The sequence below is a fragment of the Phocoena phocoena genome, chromosome 2, assembly GCF_963924675.1.
Source record: "Phocoena phocoena chromosome 2, mPhoPho1.1, whole genome shotgun sequence".
Lineage (NCBI taxonomy): Eukaryota > Metazoa > Chordata > Mammalia > Artiodactyla > Phocoenidae > Phocoena > Phocoena phocoena.
The window spans coordinates 13,628,514-13,647,601 of NC_089220.1; the positions used below are offsets into that span (position 1 = coordinate 13,628,514).

At 44.3% G+C, this 19,088-nt stretch overlaps 2 protein-coding genes across 3 annotated transcripts in view; one reads left to right on the forward strand and one right to left on the reverse strand.

Moving 5' to 3' along the window:
• Positions 1–6,177, reverse strand: part of TDP1 (tyrosyl-DNA phosphodiesterase 1) — a 78,087-nt gene extending 71,910 nt beyond the window's left edge. The window contains exons 1-3 of one of the 2 annotated variants that reach the window (XM_065871549.1): positions 5,629–6,177; positions 2,256–2,299; positions 1,022–1,077 (exon numbers count right to left, since the gene is read on the reverse strand). In XM_065871549.1, coding sequence (XP_065727621.1) covers positions 1,022–1,077; positions 2,256–2,299; positions 5,629–6,175 — 647 coding nt within the window. In that variant the 5' untranslated portion in view covers positions 6,176–6,177. The remainder of the gene's footprint in view (positions 1–1,021; positions 1,078–2,255; positions 2,300–5,628) is intronic. The other variant, XM_065871550.1, reaches the window with a different exon arrangement.
• Positions 6,178–12,224: 6,047 nt separating this feature from the next.
• EFCAB11 (EF-hand calcium binding domain 11) overlaps positions 12,225–19,088 on the forward strand; it is a 143,559-nt gene continuing 136,695 nt past the window's right edge. Inside the window, exons 1-3 of the mRNA XM_065872719.1 lie at positions 12,225–12,299; positions 12,984–13,079; positions 16,717–16,762. Coding sequence (XP_065728791.1) covers positions 12,225–12,299; positions 12,984–13,079; positions 16,717–16,762 — 217 coding nt within the window. The remainder of the gene's footprint in view (positions 12,300–12,983; positions 13,080–16,716; positions 16,763–19,088) is intronic.

The following is a 19,088-nucleotide window of genomic DNA, read 5'->3' on the forward strand; positions in this document are numbered from 1 at the left end:
AAAGCAGATCGCCCTCCCTAATGTGGGTGGGCATCATCCAATACTTTGAATAGGTTGGTGAAATTATTTCCTCTCCTGTTTAAGCCACTGTTATTTCTACTTTTCTGTTACATGCAGCTGAAACTAATCTTACGTGTTACAGGTCAAATATGAGCCCTTGAGTGCCAAAGCTGCTTGGGAAATTTCAACAGTATTTTATCTATTAGTATTATTTTTGGCTGTGCCTCGTGGCTTGCAGGATCTTAGTTCCCCAACCAGGGAATGAACCTGGGCCACAGCAATGAAAGCACTGAGTACTAACCACTGGACTGCCAGGGAACTCCCAGCATTTTATCTATTATTAATAATGAAGCTTCCCACAATCTGATGTGCTAAATGCACCATGGACTTTGAGGACCCTGACAACCATTCTCCTGCATGTGTATTCCTCCACCTTACCTGCTGTTATGGGATTCTGCCACGTCCATGTGTTAGAAATGGGACAGATGCCATGTCACCATGGGATGCCATATTTATTTGGTTTGCACTGCCTAATATGAGGCAGACAGACTGGAAACCCATCACTTCCATAATCTGGGTAAGGGAAGGCCCTATGACCCCTGCATTAACTCCTAAGCTACGTGAAAATTCACTTGTGAAACAAGAGAGTCTCAAAAAAAGAACAGCACTGATGTGCCCAGTGAAGCATGGCATGCTTATAGGTCGAGAACGCAGGTGGCAGTGACCTTTTCCTTCATATTAACATTGGACCTATAATTCTTTTATTTGGGTTGAAATTTGTCCTAATCTACTTCTGGACAGAACAGAAGGACACGCTAAAATCTGTATTAGGAAGTCTTGCGATTAGTTAGAATATATCAAAAAATGCTGTTTTCCCAGTATAACTTAACGTTTTTATGATTTCAATAGTTCCAAAAGAAATATTCAAAGAAGATGCACGGCAGCTGCCTGAGAAACACAAATATTGTGTTTTAAGGCTGAAGTACAGTTATGATGTCATCCATCACTCTGTGGAACTCACCTGAACTCTGGTGGATACTGTTTTACGAGCCAGTCCACATCAAAGCAGTAGTTAAACTGGATGGGGGGAAGAAAAGAAGTCACGGGCAATTCAGAAAAGCAGTCTATAAGGAGAAGTGTTTGGTTACTGAATTCAAAGAAACTCTAATGATGAACTACATATATTATGTATAAACATGGACAATTTGCTACAATACTCATAAACAAACCTAAAATACATCTTGAAGGGAATACATCATTCAAAGGTTCTGAATTAGTGCGGGAGTGCCTGAGAAAACAGAAAATTACCTCTGCATGCTTTGGCAGCATTTGTATTTGTAAACTGAGTCTTTTTACAATATTTCTAAGAGTCCTCTGATTAATGGGGCTTATAAATTTATCCCTTTTCCCCTAGATGACTATAAAAAGCACTTTTGGAAAAGAACATTTCCTTTCAGCCTAACTTATGAGCTAGCTTTGTAAACAGGCATCTGCGACTGGACATTCACTAGGCTTATGACAATTACATCTTGATTACAGGTTTTGGACTAGACTTACCCACGGGGGTCCTCCCCAGGTCTGGGTAATCCCTGGACCTCCTCCTGGACATACTGACTCAATCTAGCCAGGAGAACACACACAAATTCACCCCACGTTCCATCTGGAGACCAGGATTCCCGCCGCCAAGCAGAACATGGAGCACACAGAAAGCTTTGCCTTCTTTAGGCACAAGACCTTGTTCTATTTGCTGGAGAGCCTGGCACATGAAGGTGATTTATCAACGCAAAGGGACCAGCTCTGTCAGGCAGGAGAGCTGCCAATCAAACACGTCAATCAAACATGCAGACGTACCCACATCCATAACTTCTACTCACTTCTCTTTGGAGGGTGTAGGAAATTTCTCATTTACTTCTCTAAATCAAATCAAACTTGACATGGCCTTCACCTCTCTACCCACACTCCCAGGGAGGTGCACCAGAGTCCTGTGAGATTATTAGTGTCCCAAAGAGAAGTCCCTCAGGTTGGAATTTCCAGAGTGACTTCCTGGCCAGTCCTTATGGCCCAATCGAGAGTCAGAAGCCCCAGTGATCGTGCATCCACGTTCCAGGCTGATGGATCCCACAACCGCGGCGTTTGGTGCCAGCCTCCAGGTGCCATCTCAGGGACCCTGCACAGGACCGGCCCACAGGTCCCACTGCTCACTTTCTTACAGAGTTATTTGCCCCTCCCGTCCAAAGAAAAAACTGTAAACTCACCTGAGCTGAAGAAACAAGTGTCCCAAATAGAGGAGATAAAATATCTGGGGAGACAAAACATTTATATCTAATTTCATATTTTTGATAAAGACTACCTAGTAATAATAATCACAACTGACTTATTAAATAGTCACTGACGAGATTCTGGCTTAGAAAATGATGCACTGAAAAGGTACTACAAGACTAGACTTTAATGTTCCATAAAATTCAAGAGAAAATTTCCCTGGGCTATTTAATAATATTTATTATGTATCAGTATTATTTAACCACACATAATGGAAAATCAAGATCTACAACTTTAGTACTGGATGACTGGGCAATTTTACAAACTGCCAATAAGGACAATAACGATGAGTGTCCTTCCTCTTTCCAGATCTCTTAATTTTTTACCTCCTTCAAGTACTCACTGGTCTCTCGCCAGGAAACCTCCCCAGTCTGGGACTAGCAAGACAGCTCTCTGGAGCCTGAGGGTTCTTGCTTCCCGTGGAGGGAGGACAGAGGCCCCCACAGCTCCAAGCTCATATTTCTAGCACCCAGGTCATCTCTAAGGAGGGCTCACCTTGCACCCACTCAGGCTTTACTTCAGAGAAAACAGAAAGCCGTGTCTACACCCTGAGAGGACGCACACAACCCTCATCGCCACCACCGATTATAACAGCCTCACTTGGACAGGACCCATTGGGTGCCAGGCCCTGTTCCTGGTGCTTTCCACGTGTTAACTCTCACTCCTCGCAGCCATTTTCTGTCCGTGGGGGTCTGTCGTTCCCATGTTGTAGATGGAGAGTCTCTCCTTAGGGGGCCGCCCGCGGCCACACAGCTGGAGTCAGGCAGGGTCGGGACTTGAACAGACAGTCTGGCTCCAGCGCTTCCGCTCTAACCACCAATCCAACCCTGAGGGTTCAGACTGGGCTCGTTCGCTTATTTGACCCATATTTATTGAGTGCCTCCTGTCTTCCAGACATGGAGATGAATGCCAGGGTACAAAGATTTTCAAAGAACGAAAAAGTCCTCTAAGGAAGCTCCTACCTTAAAGGGAGAGTTGTACAATCAAGAGAGAAACTGCAACGTGGTGCCCCCATTTTGCCCCCACTGCCACTCCTCTTTCTACCTTTCTAAATTTTACCCATTTTTCAAGGCCCATCTGAGGTCCCTCTTCCTCCATGAGATCTTCTAAACAACCTACAATTATGGCCTTTGCTGGAGTGGTACACCGAACACTTAAGAGCATGCACTGTGATGCTGCAATGCCTGGATTCAAATCCCAGTTCTGCCATCTGCCAGCTCTACGACCTTGGACAGGTTATTTAACTTCTCTGCAGATCGGTCACCTATCCGAGGGGGACAACTGTAACATCTACTCATAAGGCTGTTCCGAGGATTAAAGGAGATAATCTATATAAAAGCTCCTATCATGTTACTTCTCCTTCTTCCGTATCTTGGTGCTAATAGCCAGTCTTTATCACTTTATTATATACAGCAAAACCTTGCATAGTTCTCTATTTCCTGTTTCAATCTCTCTCAAATAAAATGAAACACTGAGATCTGTCTTACATTTCTGCAAAGCACCTAGACATTTGCAAAAAGGAAAAATAAACACCTTGTAGAATCAAACTCTTTATAGTATGGAATTAAATATACCAACATTTATACATCACATAAGATGAAATTATACATTGGGTATATAATTAAAACACTATTCACAGTGAACACAATCTATTCTTGAATGTGGGCAAGAAAGGTAATGTGAAATACCGGTGACGACGTTTATCTTGTGTCTCTGCCATGTGAATATACTGTACCGGGCACTTCATGTGTTATCTCCCTTTTTTCTGAATCCCCAGTTTAAAGGTGAGTGAACTGAAATTGTGAAGAATGTTAGGTCCTTTGTTAATTACCAACACAGCAATCGGGTGGTGAGGCCCCGTGTCTGGGATTCTAGGGGCCCTGCCGTTCTCTCAAAGGAAACCCTTGTTTCCTCTCTGCACGCAAAGCTTTTGACACCAAGTGTAGCAGGAGGGAGGGGGGGTTCCCCACACAGACCAATTCTCCACGGACACCAGCTGCGCGTCCTACAACTGAATTCAATTCTGACACCGTCCACCCGGAGGTGGCATCAGACCCCACAGGACTGCCCCCACCTCAGATGCCAGTCACAAGCCCGGACCCCCTGTGCTTCTGACCGACCGGCTATAAATTGGGGGTTGCCACCATCCCCTCCGCGGGCTCGATAATTTGCTACAAGGCCTCACAGAACTCAGAAAAGCAATTTCCTTGCTAGATTACCAGCTTATTATAAAAGGACACAACTCAGGAACAGCCAGATGAAGAGATGCACAGGGCGAGGTATGGGGGACGGGGCGCGGCCATGCCCTCTGCAGGTGTGCCACGGCTCAGCACCTCCTCATCGGCACCAACCTGGAGGCTCTGTGAACCCTTCCAGTGAGGGCTCTTTTACAGAGGCTTCATTACACAGGCAAGACTGACTAAATCAGTGGCCCTTAGCGGTGAACTCGATCTCCAGCCCCTCTGCCCTCCCCGGAGGTGGAGGTTAGGGCTGAAAGTTCTAGCTTTAATCACCAGGCTGGCTCCCCAGGCAACCAGCACCCCCCTTCCTAGGGGCTTTCCGAAAGTCATCGCATTAACATACACTCCACTCTGGTGTGGCTGAAAGGGGCTTGTTAGGAATAAAAAAAGATGCTCCTTTCACCCTTCATCACCTTGGAGCTATTTCAGGAACCTGGGACAAAAACCAAAACCAAACCCCAACTATAACTGGAGTGAAGACCAAATATCTGTATACATCACAATATCACACAGATACTCCCTGGGGACTAACCACAGCAACCAAAAACCAGGGCACTTCTTGTTTTGCTTCTGCGCCAGGAACCAAAACCAGGCTTTCAAGCAATCGTTCTCAAACTTGATTTGGCTTGTTAAAGGAGATTGCAGGGCCAGGCTCCCAGAGTCTGGTGCTGGGAATCTGAAGAGGAGGCCGAGAATTTGCACGTTCAACAAGCTCCGGGTGGTGCTGACACTGCTGGTCCAGGGACCAGAGAGAACTATTGCTGTCAAGGGCTGGCTACTTGGTTAATAAAGTGTCAGCGACCGAGTTTAACCTTTAAATTACAAGTTAAGTAATTCTAAGCACTGTGCAAGGGGTGCCAGCAGGGTGACCTGCAGGGCTCTGGGAGACACCCGCTGGCTTCCTGACCTAAGCAGTTTGCTGTCAAACGAATGCATCTGCTTGTCAAAATGGGTTTTTTCCCCCTGAGAGAAGTTCAGAGGGTTCTTAAGAGATCCCTTCTAGGCATCCCTCCTGTTTTTCGAGGGGAAGCCCCACAAGTGCAGCTCCCAGACCCCCGGCTTCACTCACCCCTGATGTGGAGGGCTCCCGAGTTATACTTCGGCTTAATTCCGGAGACTCTAGTGAGGTAAAATTGGAAGGGGTTCCCTTTACCCAGCGTGTCCCAGATGTCCTGGCCTTCCCCTGACGTTTCAAGCCCGTGGCCGGCCGACGGGCTGTGATGCCCAGCTCCCGGGACAGCACCATCTCTGGGAGAAGGGAGGCCTTTCTCCTCTTTGACCCCCATGTCCTTAGCCTGCTTTTGCTGCGTCTCTGGTGGCAGCTCATCCTCACTGCTGGAGAGACACCAGCCCAGGTCTTCCTGGGAACCGCCCTTCTGCCTTTTGGGAGGTGAAGCTTCTGAAACGGAATCTGTGTTGCTGAATTTCACGGGTGCGATCTTCCTCCTGTGGGCAGCTTTCCGAGCCTCGGAACAGGTGTACTTTGGCTCACTGGCTGCTCCCTGCTCAGCGTTCGGGAGAAAAGAGGTAGATTGCTCGTCCGTTCTTGGCTTTTCCTCCTCACTTTCATCACTACTGGATATCGTCCACCTCCCATAATTGCCTTCCTGAGACATTACACTTCCTCTGGAAATGAAAGGTGGAAATTTCGTCATTTCCCATCTACCAGGCCACCGGCACACTCATGCTCTCGCTCTCAAATTCCGTGTCCTGAGCTTCTAGGACACATACAGCACACCTGACACTTACCAGATGCCAAGACGTGTCACTAACATCAGCGGCTCTGTAAGTGTTCACGGCACATCACCACAATCTGCCATGAGAACTTGGCAAATAAAGTGATGGCGAAAATCCTGCTCACCTTCTGCTTCTCTCCCTTTGTCTTTCCACCTAGACCTTGTTCTTAAATGCCTGAGGAAATGGAGTTGAGCCAAAGTCCAAAACAAAAATGTGCACTCTTAGCCCTGAAGCTTCCAACAGGTGTTTGGGGTTAAGGTCAGTTTAAGGAATTTCAGGAGTAACTCTGACTATGCTCATATTTTTAAGGTCAAATTGGAATTTATCACCTATTCCTCACCCAGGTATGGGAGCCCAAAGGACTTCAGGGACTACTTCTTACTCCCCCAAGATAAGCTACTACCATAGAGCTTAACGAAATCCTCCAGACAGTAACAAATGATCAATTCTATGTATACATTATCTAGGGATGCTTCCATGAGGACCCAGCTGACTCAATGATTATCTAATCCTAGAACAAACCATGAAAACCTGCAGAGAAAGAACTTGTACTAAAGCAAAACGTTACTTGTTTTCTAAACCACACAGTTTAACTTCTACTTTCTTGCTCTCAAAAGAGGAAAACACATGAAACTTTTGCTTTTCTTACCTACAAAATGTCACCAATTCAAGGGTAAAGGGCTATCTAAGTAGATTTCCCAAATAACTAAAGAAGAGCTCCTTAGTGTGATTAAAGAAAAAAAAAAAATACACTTTAGTACAAGACCCAGAGGAAAATTACACAACTCAAGAGTCTGTGCTCAGATCGCGGACAGAGTGTCCACATGTTTGCTCTACAGCGTTAGCAGGACCTGCTATGAGTGCAGATATAGGACAGACTGCAGCATAACCCCCACTCCTTAAAAAAGGCTAAATTCTGCACTGAAAGACTTGCTAATGAATATACTTTCATGTTTCAAGCTAAAAAGTATATATTTTTTAAGGTATCTATCACTTTGCACAACTTCTCACCTTTTTCAATTTATGACCAAGTCAGATAAGGTTTCTCCTGTAAATTACACATTTCAAGGAGCTTTTAAGCAGAGTGCATCTAGACAATAATGTGACTCGTTCTTCATGGCCCAGGGTCACTATTAAGCCCACCTGGCATGGACAGTGTTTTGCAGCCACAACTGTAGGGACCACAGATGGATGCAGACACTTGCTCCTGTAATAAGGGCCCTAGACTGTCTAGGTCTTCTTTTCTAAAAGTTCTCTGTCCTTTCCCCCTGTGTTCAGTCCACTTCTAGGGGCTGTTTGAACTCTGAGTAGGTTTTTCCCCCTAAATTGTTTCTAATCTGATAAAGGTTAAGACACCAGATAATCAAGCTTGTTGGAACTGTATTGTTACAGTTAACAGGATCTGAGAACCAGGTTTTCCCATGAAAGGGGTTAAGACAGACTTACTACTTAACACCTACTTAAACAGCTCAGTTTTTTGTTTGTTTTGACTGTTTTTTTAAAACTTAAGTTCCCTTAGTGTTCTAGATTCTGGAGACTGCTATCACAATTCACTTTGAAGGAGCCATTTTGTCAGTTAGTTTGTAATTGAAAAATGATTTAAGAACAAAAGAACCATCTCTGGAAAAACTACTGTGCTGTAAGCTCTAGCTTCCATTGAATTCTAAACCAGCTCTAAAGCTAGGCAATGAGTAATAGAATCTTCAACTGAGATTCCTCAGCCTGTTCTCCCTAGATTCCTGCCCCATCCTAAAGCAGAGAGGGTCTCAGCGTTTTTAGGTGAAAAAAGGGTTCAGCTCCCAGCCTGAGAAAAGGAGCTGTATGCAGACCTTAGAGATCACCACCACCCCTCTTCCCAGATCAATTACGTATAAATAAAATGGAATTCAAAAATCCTGAGAACTCTAAAAGGAAAATATTTATTCGATTTTAGTGACTGTGTGAGCTATTTAGGAGATTTCTAAATTTTTCAGTTTTATCATTATCTACACTTTCTAGAACCACATGTGGGTGGGGGAGGGGAGGAGGACAGAGAATTCCCTCCAAAAAAGGACAAGTGGGTAAAAAATAAAGCTTTGAAAAAGACATTTCCTAGAGAGAAAAAAAAAAAGTTTTTGTCTGCTCTATACATGGTTTAAATTTTGGATCTACTCACAATCCAAAATGTGCCTGAGATTTACCAATTAAAGGCAAAAAAACCTTTGTAACATGCTAATAAAACTGTAACAAATCATTAAGCCTAGCAGGTTACCAGCCTCTCTATGCAGTCAAGGCGCTTAGCCTGTTGAAGAGGAGCTGTTGGTAAACACCAAGATTAACCAGCAACTGATTCTACTTTGGAGGACTGGATCTGGTCTCAGGATCAGAATTTCATTTCTCTCTCACACAGGCCCAGATTCTCTGCATTCTCAGACAGCTTTCATACTCAAGTCATAGAGCTTTACAAGGATAGAACCTAAGTGTTTTCCTTCAATTGTTTGTTCATGGTTTGTCTTCCCTGGGCAGTGTCTCGCACAGCACAGGTCTAACACCACACTCTGGGTAAGTGGTGACACCACGATCAGAATTACAACACAGGTGGGCTGACTCTGAGAGCTGACATTCAGTGGGTCAGCAAAGTGCAGTATTTCCCAAAGCGGAGGTGACTGGGACCTGACATTAACTAACATTACGTTATGAAAGTACCTCCCTTTCCCATTCCAATCCAATGTCTCAGTTTAATCAAGGAGAAAGCTGTTTGCAGAAATGTCTCTATTCCTGCTTTTGAACAAATAACAGATTTTGGGCTCTTCTGCAGGCAGTAACACTTTGGTTTAATATCAACAGAAGGTATCTTATGGCTCCATTACATTTACAATAACTGAAGTCTACTTCTAAAAGATAGTGTTTATGTAAAAGTGGCTTCAAATGAAAATATTATGCAAATAGTAGTACAGATGTTGAGAGTGAGAGAAAACTAGGGAGGAAGCAACCGACCACATTACTGAAATTTGACAAACACTGCGTTAAGCTACAATGCCAAGGAGGGTAAAAATCTAAAGAAATTCTACCACCAGATGCCAACTCATAACATTAAAGTGTCTATTAGATCCTAAAAAAAAATCTGTGGATGCAAATGGATACTCCTCTTAAAGCTGCTGGCTCCTCCTCTCCCCCTACCATCCCAGACCCAGCTGGGCTATTTCTTTTACGCTTCCAGCTGACCCTTCTTATAGAGCTTGCAGACCATCAGGAGGGCATGGGAGTCAATCTCAACTGAGGCCAGGTATGGCCAGTAGTGGGCAAATATGACTCCAATTTCAAATCCAGTCATTACTAGGTGGTAAATGTGCACTTAGGCAAGTTACTTAACTGCTGAGCCTCAACTTCCTCCTCTGTAAAACGGGTGTCATACCTACCTCCCAGAGTATGTTCATTCGAAAAATATTTATTGAGCAGCTACTATGTGCCAAGCCCTGGGAATAAGAAATTAACAACATAGAAACAATTTGTCCTAGAAAAGCTTCTATTTCAAGGAGAAAGGAACAGACTGACACAAACAAAAATAACCAAAAAAGCCAAGATATCTTTACAGATATTCATTATGTTTTACAGGTATGAGAGAGTAACAGGGATACCCTTACCTTCGACTATCCTGAATTTAACATCTAAGTGAGCTCTGAAGGGTGAAAAGGAATCAGCCAAATAAAAGTGTGGGAGGGAAAGAAGAGTATTCCAAGTGAGGGAACCCAACCTGCAACGACCAGAACAAGGGTGTAGTAACTCCAAAAACACACAGAAAGACTTGGGTAAGGAAGACAGGTAGGTGGTCCAGGATGAAGGGGTTGGGCAGGAGTAAGTTAAAGATCCTGGATTTTATTCTAAGAACAGTAGGCCCCACTGAAGGGGAGTACCTTGGTCCGATCTACTTTTTTAAAATATTACGTTCCCTACAACTCCGTATGGAGAATGGTTTGGAGGGAGACAAAAGTCGAAGTGAGGCGGCTCCTGCAAGGACTCTGGTAGCTCATGAAGGCGGTCGGGATGGAGTGAAGTGGGCTGATTCCGGGGTACACTGTTTTCTGTGCGCTCACCTTTACTGGGCATACACTCATTTCACGCTCACAACTGTTTCCATTTATGGGGAGACTAAACACAGAGGTTAAGTGCCTGGCACAGAGTAAGCGCCCAACATGCTAGCTATCACTAACTCTCCAGACCATCTGCCTACTACGTGGAGGAGCCAGAATAAGGATCCGCGGAGGGGTACCCCTCCAGCAGGACTCTGGTCTCCTCAAGCAGCAGCTGCTCGCGCCAAAGAGGTACTATTACTGGAGGAAGCCGAGGCCCAGAAGGGGACCCTACCTAGTGTCTTTACAAGATGCTCCGCTTCCCTCCGGATCCACCTCCAGCCCCGCGGGACACTCAAGAAATCGCCGGACGCCGGCTGCCAGCGCTCCAGGCCGGAAGGAGCAAAAGCGCGGGCAGCTGCCGAACGCGCACCGGAGGCCCCAGAACCCGCGGCCTCCACTCACCTGAAGCCCCCAGAACGCGTAGCCACCTAGGATCCCTCCTCTCCGCCGCCACTCGCGCCTGCGCGCGCTTCAAACCCTCCAGCCGGCAGCGCGCGTAGAGTGGCCCTGCCCCTTCCCCTTCCGGGACGCCCGCAGCTGGGTCCTAAAGCCCTCCGGGTCATGAGGGGCTGAGGGGGCGCTCCCGCAGGAAGGGGCGGAGAGAAGACCTGGCCGCCTCCAGCTCCCCTCTCACCTCCTGGGCGCGTCTCCTAAAAGGGGAAGAGAGGAAAAGAAATTTCCCTCACTTCTCCTGTAGTTAATTAGCAAAACTCATCCGCTTTGCAGAGGTTCTCATAGCTTCATACTCCCGGAGCTCGAGGTGTGTGTGTGGCGGGGGGGTGGGAGGGGGTGGGTATTTTAAAGGCAGAGACAAGATCACCTGAGAGGTTCGAGGAAGCTGAGGGCTGAGACCGGTGTCCCGGGAGGAGTGGGTTCTCCTGGGGGAGCGGACTGTAAAACCTGCTGTAAAATAAAAGGTTAAACGCGCTCCCTTAGACTCAACCTCGAATGCCCGTTTCTTCGTTGAAACAGGCGCGTGTGCCTGTGTGTTGCCTTTTTAATCTTACTGATTTGTCAGGAGAGGTCTGAGATAAACTCCTTTGCAAAGCGTATCCCTCGCCATATTCCTTGCCTTTAATAAGGATGTTTGCTGTGGAATTTGGGTTCAGTGCTGTTGATATTATTCTCAGTTTCCTTCACACCAGGCACCTCTCCTAGAGGACTGAATGAAATAACTTGGGGTAAACGTCCTAAGGGCTCACTTGGTTCGTTTATTGAAAGTCTGTTTTGTGCCAGGTACCGTGCTCAGTGCTAGGCTTATAGGGAGGACGGAACAGACACAGTAGCTACCCTGGAGGGCTCGATTCCAATGACTTGCTGATCTGCACGGGAGCCCCGGTCTTGTTTTAATTGGTTCCTTTTATGCTTTGTTCACACTCTTTTTGTGTCTCCTATAATGTTTAGCATAGTGCCATTGATCAAAATTATCAAAAATAATTTATTACAAGGTGTGGGGGCAGAAGATGAGAAGAATCCTGCAGGACACGTTGAAACAGCACCTGGGTGTGCGGGATCCACAGCCGCGCGCCAGGAGGTAAAGGGACGAGAGGGGCGGAGCCAAGGCTGGGGGCGTGCCTGGAAGCCCCTCCGCCATAGGCTGTTCCAAGGAAACGTTATTAAACAAAGTCTCTGGCCAATAGAGCTGCGGGGTCAACGCCAGTGGCTCGCAGGCCGTCCAATGGGAGAAGACGTTGGGGGTACCCGGCCAAGTTCAGCTTCCCGAACTGCGGGGAGCTTGGCGGGTTGTCGCTGCAAGCCGGGAGTAGGCCGTAGAGGTTGCGAGTTCAGGCGTCCCGACTCTCGTGTGGCTGTCGCGATGTTTTTCTCCCAGGCCGGGGCCCGGCCGCGGAGGTGGGAAGCCAGCCAGTCGGAACACAAGAAGTGGGTGGAAGTAAGTGCCCGGAGGGCTGTCTCGGACTTAAACTTGACCCGGGACTTTCACTTCCGTCACCCCGCCTGGCTCTCGCTCAGCTTTGTTGCACAGATAGGGGCTGGACTGTCCTTCCGAAGTGTCATGGTTAATGACCGAGGCAAGGGCTGCAAGGCTTCTGGATCCCTGTCCAGTGTTCTACTTTCAACTCCTTCTTTTCTCCGCGACATAGTCTGTGTATAACAAGCTGTAATCTCCATCTCTCCTCCCGCCTTTCAAAGCCAGCCCTTTTGCCTCACCTTCCCAATTCTAGGGTTGAATTTTCGGTAGAATTTATTCGAATGGTTTAAAGGAATTAACCCAGCGATTAACTCGTTTGCACTTTTGGGGGGGGGTAAATTTTAGCACATTAAGATTTCTTTTTCTTTTTGGCCCTGGGGGCAGCATTCGGGATCTTAGTTCCCCGACCAGGGGTAGAACCCGTGCCCCCTGAAGTGGAAGCTAGGAGTCTTAACCACTGGTTCTCCAGGGAAGTCCCAGCAGATTAAGATTTCTTGAGGATTAAAATTAGGATAATGAAATTCCATTTCCCAGCCCTACTCTTGGCTAAGTTTTAGGTTTGGGAGGTCTAAACTTAATACAAGTTAGTAATAGTAGAACAAACGGTTTCTGTCTTATTAACTAAAGATATTTGCTGTTCTTTAGGTATTTAAAGCATGCGATGAAGAAAACAAAGGCTATCTAAGCAGAGAGGACTTTAAAGTTGCTGTTGTAATGCTGTTTGGATACAAGCCCTCCAAGGTAGAACTTTCTTTTGTATTTGGGGACTGGGCTGACAATACAATAGTGGATGGCTTCTAAATAAAGTGCAGAGGGCTAGCTTAGGATGTTTATGAAGCAAACCGCTGCCTTTTGAGCAATTTCAGAGATGTGTCCAGTGCTGAATTTTACTTTTGTCTTAAGAATCCAACTCAGGAATGAATTAGAATCCATCAAGACTAAGTCACCAGGCTGCTAATAATATTAAGTATGAGATGCTAGTGAGGTTCCAAGAGGGAAGCCTGGGAGTGGGATGTTGGTAACAGAAGGAATTCACAGAGGAAGTGACATGCAGGATTTTTTTTTTCTTAAATTAAAAAAAAAAATTGCTCCATTTAAATTATGAAAATAATGCATTTACATAGTCAAAAAATTAAAATGGTCCAGAAAAGTATAAAGTTGGGTGTAAAATCCCCTCCCTCCCTACCAAAGGGTCCCACTCCTCAGGAGTTACCATTAGTAACAGTTTATTTTGTATCATCGCAAGATTTCCTATGTATTGACAAACACACCTAGCATTGTATTGAAAAATGGGTGCATAGTATGCCTATTTTATTTTAACTTGCTTTTTTCGCTTCACAATAGAAGAACATAAAAGCACACACCACATTAAAAAAATAGTTGCTTAGTGTTCTCTTTAGCTAGTTTCCTTGTTTTGGTCATTTCAATTGTTTCTATTATATTTCATTCCTACAAATATAGCTGCCGTGAGCATTCTCTTATAACTAGATCTCTGCTTGTGGATATATCTCTGTGGAATAAATTCCTAGAGATACAAGTGCTAGGTACATTTGAAATTTTGTTGGGCATTGCTCTCCAGGAAAGGTTGCACTAATTAAGGAGAGTTGAGCTGAACTTCAGTGAATCTCCCATTTTAGTGGGACAGGTTTCCTATGCCTCCTGTCCTTGTGCTCCTCTTGTCTGTTACGTCCATTCTAGTGATGGATCCCTCTTGGTAAGCTGCTGAACTGGAATTAATCAGGGGCAAGATCTTGGCCAGGTTTAAGAAATTCAGCTGCAGGCATCAAACAGAGGGAGCACTCAGGGCTCTGCCTGGAATGTCATCCCTCCTGCTGTTGTTAGACAAAGTGGCTGGGCAACTACTTTGGCGCAATTGTTCCCTATGAGTGGGCTCTACCTGTCTGTCGGATTGCGGGCCCTGTAAAGCCAGGGACCACGTGATGTCCCACTTCTCTGTTCTTCATTATACTTAAATGTATTACAACTTCATCGTTAATATGTTCTGTTGTTATAAATATGTCCCATGAACCGCCCAGGTAGGTTCAACTGCTAGGGGTTGCTTAGTTACTGAGATGTTGATTATGGAGCTTCAGGGCTGGCTCCCAGAAATTGCAGCTCTCCTGTTAACCTGCAGTCATTTCAGCTGGAATTCCAGAGCAGGTCAGCTAAGTGGACTCAGCTTTTGAAGCATTGAATTTAACCCAGGTTCAGCTGGAAAGATATCTGGTCTCATTCTACCTTTATCACCTTTGGATCTACTTACTTGATTTTAATTTTAGAACATGTAAGTGAGGAATTTAATGACAAGTACAGAGATATGGTAACATACATACATACACACCATCAAATTTAACAGATTTTTACTTTTGGTTGAGGTTTTGGATTTTATTTTTTAATCAAAGGAAATGCTTGTTTACTGCAGATCGCTAAACAGTGAAATACTGATATAGCAAATCACCCATACGCTTAACAATCATTTGTAACAATCATGAAGTTTTATTAAGTGAAGTGACACTTAATGTATTCCCTCTGTGAAATTTAACAGATTTTTCCTCTTATAATAGGTTGAGGTTTGGGGTTGTTTTACATTGAACATTTATTACAACTAATTGGCGATGTGATAAGATGTGCTCACGTGGCCTGAATATTGGTCACAATCACGACAAAGCTTAATCCAGCCCAGCAGATACAAATGGAAGTGTAAACTGTGAAGATATGTTTACATACATAGAAGTATGGATAAAAGTGACATTGAAACAACTGTATATCCTTAAAAAACGTAGAGCCCACTAGTGCATTCAACTTGGGGTTTTATTTTTAAACATTGCTTTTCAGCAAACGAAATATTTACTGAATGCAGGTCATGAAGCAGTAAGGCACTAAAATAATAAATCACTTCTGCATTCATGAAAATGTTTACAGAATGAAATTTATTGTGTTCCCATTTAATAAAAGGAGCACTTGCTAGTTGCTAGAAATATAAAGGTGAATAAACATAGACCCTACTTTGAAATAGTTCACAGTTTAGTGTAGAGAGACTTATGAAACTCTGATAAATACTAAGATAGAGAAGAGATTAAGAACAGAAAGGGAGGAGGGCAAGGAGAAGGGTCTAATTCTGTGGTAACTTTAATAGGAATCTGGGCATCATTTAGAGCAGCAGAGGTAGACTCTGATATGAAGTGTCTGGGAGCGCTTTGTGGTGGTGGGAGAAGTTATGCCTTGGTGATTCATGGTTGCATGTGGTGGCCGTATCAGAGTGATGTGACAACAGGACTAAAGGGATAAGAAAATTCAGAAGGAGTAGGTTTGGGGGAAAGGCAGTGAGTTCGGATTGGGGCATATTAAGTTCGAGGAGGGTAGAAGCACCCCAAGTGCATTCCTTTTTTAAGTGCTGTGCTGGGTGTTGAGGTGATGGTGGTAAAGATCTGCTCTCAGATTGTGCCACCTCCCTTAGATGTAGGAATCTGAAGTTGGGTGGAGAGGCGAGGGCTAGAGATAGATTTGGGATTCCTCACAGGTGGTAGCTCAAAGCATGAGACTGAGGTGGCATTGCCCAAAAGGAGTATGTGGAGTGTGAAGCTTGGTGTCCTGAGGGGAGACATGGGGGGCATACCCACATTTAAGGGTCAGTGGGGACTCCATGAAGAAGATGCACTGGGAACTGGTTGTCTGGGAGGGGCAGGAGGAACCAGGGAAGTGCAGGGCATGGAATCCAAGGTAGAGAAGCTACATCAGATGTTGCCAAGGTTCTAATTCCATGATGTTTATAAAGCTCTCTTAACAATGTGGGAAAACACTTATGTTTTAATATTTATTGAAGGCAGGTCCCCGAACTTAATATATAGTGTATTCTCAAATATGTTTAAAAATGCATGGAGGGGGGAAAAAATCGCTGTACTAGTCCTAAATGTTAACAGTGGTTTTCACTGGATGGCTGGTTATTTAGATGTTTTTCTTCATAATTAAAAAATATTTTTCATGTTTTCTACATCATGTTACTATTACAGTCAGGAAAAAAAATTTAAACCCATAGAGCCCATTGTAACAATTGCTTGTATTTGTCTAAAACAGAAATGTTACCTTTTAGGTTATTCTGTATATGTGACAGTTAAGTTGATTTTATATGATAAACTGTTTTAGTCAATGCAATAAAGTTTTGGGGGCCATCAGAGTCTGTAGTAGATCAGCATCTGGTATCTTATTAATAGAAGAGAAAAATGACTATTATAGCTGTCCTGTGATGTTACTTGTCTGCTGGATTCAACAAAGTTGGTTTCTCATAAAATACATTCCTTCCCCGCACCCCAGGAATTAAGAACTTGTACTGTGAAAACATTTGATGAAATTGTATACCCTATGTTTTTTTCTTTTCTAGATAGAAGCTGATTCTGTGATGTCCTCAGTAGATCCAAACACTTCCGGTAATGTGAATGTTCATTTTTAGTACTCTTACTTAGACATTCATGAAACTACAACTAAGAACAAATATAGAGGCTATAAAGCATTATGTTTAAGCAAATCTTTGTTTTGTTTCTGATTACCCAAAAAGAACGAGGTTTGGTGCTTTTAATTTTAGTTAGTTAATGTATTCACAAGCGTATGTTTATTGTAGGAAAATTTTAAACCACTGAAAAGCATAAAGAAAAAATGTTGCTGATAATTTCAACATCCCACAGATGATCTAGGTTTTCTGACTTGAGCAGCTGAGTGAGTGGAAGTGGCACTTCCTGAAATGGAAAGACTGGGGGAGAAGATTTAGGGTTTGGGGAGTGCAAGAGTTCAGTTTTGAATATGTTGAGTTTGAGAGGTTTTGGTCGATGATGTCAAGGCAATTGAGCTGTATGAGTATGGAATTCAGAGGAAGGATCTGGGACACAGACATAAGTTTGAGAGTCATCAGCGTTTGGATGGTTTTGAAGCCATGGGAGTGGATGAGACCCCTTGAGGGAGAGTGTAGACTGAGACCCATAGGAACTATAACCATTAAAAGTCAGGTAGGGGATGAAGAGATGGCAAGGGAGACTTACGAGGAGCAGAGGGGCCAGAGGAAAATCAAGAGTATTTGATCAAAAGCCAAGAGAAGTGACTATTCCAGGGAAGAGGTATGGTCAACAGTGTCCAATGCTGTTGAAAGGTTAAGTAGCAAAAGAACTGAAGAGGATCCGTGGAGCTGGCAACCCGGGGGTGTCGGGTGATTTTAGGAAGAGCAGTGTCACCACGTCATGGGGGCAGAGGCCAGGCTGCAGTGGTTTGAAGATAAAGGGAAAGTGGCAAAGTGACAATGTGAGTAGATAAGTCTTTCAGTGGGTCCAGTAGCTGTGGACCAAGAGCTGTTTGCTTTGCTTTTGTTTGCCTTTTTTGGGAACATGAAGAAGATGTTTCTGAGCTTAGCAGAATGATCTAGTGAGGAGGGGAAAGGCAAGTGAGACAGAGAGATAACTACCTATTGTTGGAGGAGATAGGGTCCAGAGCATGCTGGATTGGCTTTTCAAAAATTCCTTTTTGGGGGGATGTAATTTAAGGCTTACGGAAATTTGCAAAATAAAAATAGTACAGAGAATAGCTGTATACCCTTTAGCCAGATTCACTTACTGTTCGTATTTTACCCCATCTACCTTCTCTTCTGCACTTTCTGCCTCTTCTCCATCCTCTCGCTGAGCTGTCCATAACCACAGCACACCCATCATAAGTTTGTATTGATACTTGTCTTTATCTGCTTTACCGTCTGTATTGCAATGTTGTCACTTGATCTAATTATGTCCTTATTAGCATCTTTCCTCATTTAATACAGGAATTAGTCTTTGGTATCATGTCTCTTTAGCCTCCTTTAATCTGGGATATTTCTAGAGACTTTTTTTTTTTTTTTTAAAGAAGATGTTGGGGGTAGGATTTTATTTATTTATTTTTGCTGTGTTGGGTCTTTATTTCTATGTGAGGGCTTTCTCTAGTTGCAGCGAGCGGGGGCCACTCTTCATCGCGGTGCACGGGCCTCTCACTATCGCGGCCTCTCTTGTTGCGGAGCACAGGCTCCAGATGCACAGGCTCAGTAGTTGTGGCTCATGGGCCTAGTTGCTCCGCGGCATGTGGGATCCTCCCAGACCAGGGCTCGAACTCGTGTCCCCTGCATTAGCAGGCAGATTCTCAACCACTGCGCCACCAGGGAAGCCCTTTATTTTTTTGCCTTTTTACAACATTGATATTTTTGAGGAAATAACCCACCCCTCATGGTTTCCTTTTTTTAGGAACAGCCCTCATCTTGTGTTTGCATGACGTTTCTCTGTAAGTAGGTTGAGGTTAAGCACCCTCAGCCAGAATCCTATTTGGGTGATATGTCCCTCTCAGGGCGCCACATCTGGAGGCACACAATGTCTGTCTGTCTCCTGTAGATACTAATTTTATCACCGGTCATGACGTTTTCGGATTTCTCCATTGTATTATTTCTCTTTATATTTTCTTCCCTTGCAACTAATCAGCAGCCTGTGGAGAGACACGTTCGATGTTGCAGATATTCTGCTTCTCATCAAAATTTCCGCCTGGGTTTGGTATCCATTTATGATTCTTGTCTGATCCAGTTTTTGCCATATGATTGCGAAGTAATCATTTTATAATACCAGTGCTTCTTTCAGTTAGCCCTTGGCATTTTTACTGTAAGCAAGAGACTTCCCGTCTTCTTGATTGATCAATCTATTTCTCTTTTATCAGTATGGACTCATAAATTTGTATGTTTTTAATGATTTATAATTCATT